This window comes from Triticum aestivum, chromosome 3A (genome assembly GCF_018294505.1).
Source record: "Triticum aestivum cultivar Chinese Spring chromosome 3A, IWGSC CS RefSeq v2.1, whole genome shotgun sequence".
Classification (NCBI taxonomy): Eukaryota; Viridiplantae; Streptophyta; class Magnoliopsida; order Poales; family Poaceae; genus Triticum; species Triticum aestivum.
Window position 1 is genome coordinate 623,645,247 of NC_057800.1, and position 6,107 is coordinate 623,651,353.

The 6,107-nt window shown below is 45.0% G+C and overlaps 1 protein-coding gene across 1 annotated transcript; it reads left to right on the forward strand.

Annotated features, from left to right (window-relative positions):
- Positions 1–4,861: 4,861 nt before the first annotated feature.
- On the forward strand, positions 4,862–5,755 carry LOC123058811 (acidic endochitinase SE2-like). The gene has a single exon (XM_044481486.1). The coding sequence runs from the start codon at positions 4,862–4,864 to the stop codon at positions 5,753–5,755; it is 894 nt and encodes a 297-aa protein (XP_044337421.1).
- The last annotated feature ends 352 nt before the right edge of the window (positions 5,756–6,107 follow it).

The following is a 6,107-nucleotide window of genomic DNA, read 5'->3' on the forward strand; positions in this document are numbered from 1 at the left end:
ATTTCAAAAAAAATTGGAAGGTGGGAAAACTTGGAATTTCTCGGAGGTATTGTGATGGCGGTGCCCATGTAGTTTGGGAAATTTTGCTTTCAGCTTGGATGAAGCTTTGTCATAAATGACGGCACATATAATCTTAAAGGTAAGAGGCTTTAGTTGCTTATAAGTAATAAGGTTTATACATCTTGCGGTGGATTCAACCTACAAACCTCATAAAGTGCTCCCCCAGTGTCCGACTAATCAAACCCTGAAAGCTTTCGCTGATGGTATTTAAAAAAAGTTGTGTGGTTACAGGTTTCCTACATTTTTTGGTCACCATGCATTTCCTTCCCATTTAATAAATGAATTCGCACAAAATAAATAGTCAAATTTTAACTTCTGAGATAGGGCAAAGTCAATAACAGTGGAACATATAGTATGTTAAATGTTGATTGCTCTGGCTTACATGATGATAGATTGCTTCTTGAAAGCTCTTTTTGTACAGAGTAATGCTTATACTAGATATTTGAGGGGAGGTTTAACTCAATAGATATTGTTACAGATTGTTTTCTTCTTATTTTTTGAGTCTACCTGATTTGTGAGTTTAGCACTGTAACGATTGATATCTAGAACTCTTTTAAATTGGTATCATAGTTGCTTTACCCATTACTAACTTACCATTCTCAAACTTTTTGTATCACATATTTTTGTGACTCTGCACTTGCCTGTTGCCTCTAGGTAAAATTTCTAAGCAGAGATAGCCATTGATATATGTGTTACAATACTTACTATGAGCCATATGTGAGCCCTTTTCCTTGCAGTTTTATGGTTTTTTTCATTTTCTGTTGTCCATCAATTAGTTGAACCATTAACATGACTGCAGACTATTTCATAGGTGAGCCTGGGTCCATGACTAAGATTTCGTCCCGCTAGCGCAGCCTGAGCCCACTAAACATTACTTTTATTGTACTAGGAAAATATTTAGGCTCGGAGAAAATAAGTAAAGAATAATATTCTTTAGGTTATGAGCTTATCGTTTCTGAAGCTTGGCCAGCTTCGATCATCATGACCATCTATGACAATAATAAATTGAATATTTCTCCTTTTTTACTATATTTGTAGTGGACTTATCGTTCGTATGGGTAATGTAGTTTACTAATTCCGTGAGAAGTACCAAGAGGACACAATGTTACAATTGGAACTATTTGTAGCTCTTGACTTTCCTGGTTAGGTTGTTATCCCATGGAATAACTCTCTTTGTTCTGCCTGTTTAGGATAGACTCTGACTTAACCAACTTCGGCACTCTGAAGTTTTGCTACAGTGCTCTTCTCTAGCTGCTGAGCTCCCTCATTTTATGAGATTTAGTTAATCTATGCGTTCCTCTTATTCCACAAAGTAGAAAGTTGGCAAACTATTTGACCATGTGTACGATTACATGCAATTATGAGTACAACATTTGTGTATTTCGTTACAGCCCAAGCTAAGATATCTTCATTTTATTATAAGATCAAAGATACATAATCAGTAAATCTACATGCTTTCTTATATCATATTGCTGCATATTAATTATTTGTGCTGTACTAATGTAGGATGTGGTTGTATTTGATCGAAAGATCCAGGTTGGGAAAGGCACATTTCTTTGACAAGCACAAGTAATGGAAGGACCAAAAGATCCATATTAGGAGGACACCGTTCCAAGGTACAAGCACATGTCATGGAAGTATTGCTACCAGTGGTTGTAAAGTCCACATTTCAGTATGTGATGTGGATGAATGATGTTATATCTTCTTGCTTTGTATGTCTAATTTTATGATAGTGAATTGATGGATGTTGACTATTGGACAAGTGATGCCGATTATTTTACCTTGCTAATTTCTAATGAGTAATGCAAAATTGTCTCGGATAAGAATGACTTTACTTTCCAATTTGGTGATCAAGAACTCCCTTATATACTTATGGAACTTATTATCATTATATTGTCAAAATAGACGGGTGCGGCAACGCGCGCCATCATGGATCTAGTGTGCTTTAAGGAGATGCATAAGTCCATCAAAATGACTAGACCAAAGGCTTCTCGGGCATCATATTGAATAATTCATGAAGATTTGGGTCATCGCCTTCCAAATATTTTCTATCTAAATAGCTAGTCTTCGGTTTTCGTAGCCTATTTCTCTTAACATTCAAACATGTCACCTCAGCATGCACTATGCATGAGAAAAATACGCACCTCAACATGCAACCATGCATAGAAAAAAAGTCTACTCAACATGCAAACATGCATGATAATTTCATTCTATTATCCTATTTATATTTAATACATATTTTTACAACTATACAACAATCAGACACAATAAATCATATGTATCTTTAGTTTAATACCCATATTATTACTCAAAATATTCATGTTCACTACAATCAAATCTCATTGAAACATTGCAAAATATTCTCACAACAACGCGTGGGGCTATAATCTTGATTAACTAAATGCTGCCTCGCAAAAAAAATCAACTAAATACGGACACATGTGACTCTATTCTTTTTGAGCTTTCTCCTTCTTGTCAATACTCTACGGCCTCATTTCTACAATGTGCAATTTTCAGAGCAACCTCAACTTGTATGAATGACACCATTTGTAGATTTGGGAAAAAAATTTCTGTGTTAATCATCTAAAAATCGTGTTTGGATGGCCGATTGGCTCGAACGAGGGTGACTTGTATTTCTTGTCTTTGCTCCTTATGCAAAAGAATGTCCGAAAATGGTGGCCAACCTCCTTTTTGAATGCCGCTAGGCATTGAGAATTTGGCACATGATTAAAGATTGGCTAGGGCACACATGATACATGAAAGAAGAATGCTAAAAAAACATGTCGTCATTGACGCTTGGGTCATATTTTTCCAAGGAAAAAGTCTTTTCTTCTAATTAATTTCCACATGATGTACTATGTCAATTTCTTTCTAACTATTGCATCGAGGCAAATCTTTTGCCTCAAGTTCAATGTTTTTAGAGTAAAATGCATCTGGTTGTCATACTTGTGTCGAAAGCTCACTTTTTTTAATTTTTTTATAAAAAAGGAGGATGCACCCCAGCCTCTGCATCTGAACGATGCATATGGCCATTTTATTAATTATTAAGCACAAAAGACTTTACGAAGTAGTACATCAGTAAGCCTGAAGCCACCATCTAGGCAACATATGTCGCTACTCCTACCCCCTTGATGCGTGGTGCCGAATGTCCGAGCTTAATACCAAACAGACATCGCACCAAATCCTAACATCTAATGCCGGATGCCCCATCCTAGCCACATACCGGGACTGGGTCACACGCCGGTCCGGCGCACTCACCGAGGTTGCCGCCGCCTTCTTCCACCGATCCATCTCCAGAGCAGGTACTGACGCACAGACCTTGCCAGGCCTGCCGTCGACGCCACCATGGCGCCAGACAGCTCGACCATCCTGCGCTCGTCCATCCAGCCGCATCCGTCGTCGATATGCAGCTGCACCATGCCGCCACCACTCGTCGTCAATGACGCGGTAGATACAACGCCGCACCACCTGGCAACCTCCACACCATCGCCACTGCTGGAGCTACTCGGAGCCCACCATCCACAACATCTCTTCCCCGAACAGCAGTTCCTCCCAAGACGGCGCCTCCATGGAGGATACGACGCGCAGGACGCCGCCGCCGCCCAATCCAGATTGAATTTTGGACTTTCGTCCGGGAAGGGTTCGGGGGTGGATAGGGGGGACCTCGGCTTCACCTCCAGGAAGGGTAACGGCGTCAAGTGACGTCGCCGATGCCGGGCCGAACACGCCGACCAAAGTTTCCTCCGGTCCCCATCCTATTCCACCAAACCTCCGTGTACTCCGGATCCAGCAAGCCATGATCCGAAACCCGCGAAGATGAAAGAGCCATGGGGCTCAACCCACCAGAAAGGAGGATCAAGAAGAACTCCTTGTAGATCTCCAGACGTCGAATCCAACGATCCGACGTGGCCAGCGACGATCATCACCATCCCGCGGCGGCCTGATGGGGTCCGAAGAAAGGATTCAGATGGATCTAATCTGGATCCGGCGGCACCCGCGACCACCGGTCAGGCCAACGCAGCCACCACCTCACGACACGCTGGTCGCCACCGCCGTGCCACGCACGACGCCGATGGGAGACCCGCCCGCCGCGCCGCCGGACCCCACGTTCGCCCGGCGTTCCTCTGGATCCCGCTGTCCCGCGCCAGCCAAGACGGAGAGGATGGGGAAAAGCCCCGCCGGCGCCCAGCCGGCCAGGCTTCGCCCGGCGGCGCTATGGACGGCGGCGAGGAGGGGCGAGGAGGAGACTCGAAAGCTCACTTTAGTCACTATATACGCCTTTCGGTGATTATATGGTCACTGAGTATAATCATCAAAAGGCATATATATTGGCCGTATTTTTGAGTAAAAATGACCAAAGTGAACTTTGGACACAAAATACAAGGGTGCTGCAAGCTGCCAAGCTGCGTATACGTTTTGTCCAGCACTCTGCCGGGATAGGAAACAGAGGAGTTGAGTGCGGTGCAGCATTTGCAATTTGAACGCAGTCCGTTTCACTAATCTGTCCGACTAAATTAAGCAAGGAAACAACCCGCCGCAAACGGAATTTTTCTACCCCTCAGCTTTACTTAACCATAACCACTCTACTACAATATATAGGTAACTAAATTCAGATGCAGAAGCGGACGTGAGACGGCACGAAAGCCACTAAAAAAAGCGTACCTGACGCTCCCCAAACCACTATAAAATCCAAACATCCCCAATAGCCATCACAACGCAAAACACAGAGCACGTCTCCTCACTAGCCTCCGCCGTCCTGTACTAGGCTACTTGCATAGGCACGTGCCGATTGATCCCAACAATGGCGAGCCGTTCTCTCACTCCCGTCCAGCTCACTTCCACCCTCTTCGTAGCACTCCTTGCCACGTGCCACGCCGGCAGCATCGCCGTGTACTGGGGCCAGAACGACGGTGAGGCATCGCTGGCCGAGACGTGTGCGTCTGGGAACTATGAGTTCGTCATCCTCGCTTTTCTCCCAAAACTCGGCAAGGGCCAGACGCCACAGCTGAACCTAGCCAGCCACTGCGACCCTTCCTCCGGTGGATGCAGAGGCCAGAGCAAGGACATCAAAGCGTGCCAGGGCCAGGGTGTTAAAGTCCTGCTCTCCATCGGCGGCGGCGATGGTAGTTATGGCCTCTCTTCTCCCGGCGATGCACGACAAGTTGCCTTGTACCTCTGGAACAACTACCTGGGCGGTTCATCCTCGTCCGGTCCCCTCGGCGACGTCGCGCTCGACGGCATTGACTTTGACATCGAGCAAGGCAGCGCCAAGTTCTGGAACGATCTTGCCACTGACCTGAAGAATTTGGGAAAGAACGGAGGCAAGACCGTATTGCTGAGCGCGGCACCGCAGTGCCCGTTCCCGGATGAATGGGACGGCGGTGCGATCAACACGGGACTGTTCGACTACGTGTGGGTGCAGTTCTACAACAACGAGGAATGCCAGTTCAGTGCGGGACAGGGGGCCTTCATGAACGCATGGAAGAAGTGGGAGTCAGTGCCGGCCGGGAAGATCTTCTTGGGGCTTCCGGCTTCCAAGGACGCGGCGGGCACAGGGTTCGTCCCTGCCGGCGAGCTCACTTCGTGTGTGTTGCCGCTCATCAAGGGCTCTTCAAAGTACGGTGGTGTCATGCTATGGTCCAAGTTCTATGATGACCAAACAGGCTACAGCTCCGCCATCAAGAGCGATGTGTGATAGTTCTCTCTAGTCTATTTGGTTTGGTTGAGTTGTTATTACTGTGTGTCTTGTGTCATGTATTGTAGGATCGTGTGTTAATTGTTTGAGATGACATCAGATATTGCCATATGTGAATATATGAATAAAAACACAGTATAGTTTCTTTGAACCAAGTCCCATATTACATTAAATTTTGAACTCCATATTTTACATCATGCACTACACTGCTTTTGATTCTACAGAAAAGTAAGTGTACAATATTTGGTCAATCAACTGTGGTTCTAGTTCAATATTGGTCCCTCAGTTTGAATACCATTCACCAACAACATGACACCTCGACTTTTTAAGAGTAATAACCTTCGCCATCTTG

What these genes read in the sequence shown, in the direction of transcription:
- LOC123058811 (XM_044481486.1), top strand. Translation starts at nt 4,862, where the DNA reads ATGGCGAGCCGTTCTCTCACTCCCGTCCAGCTCACTTCCACCCTCTTC.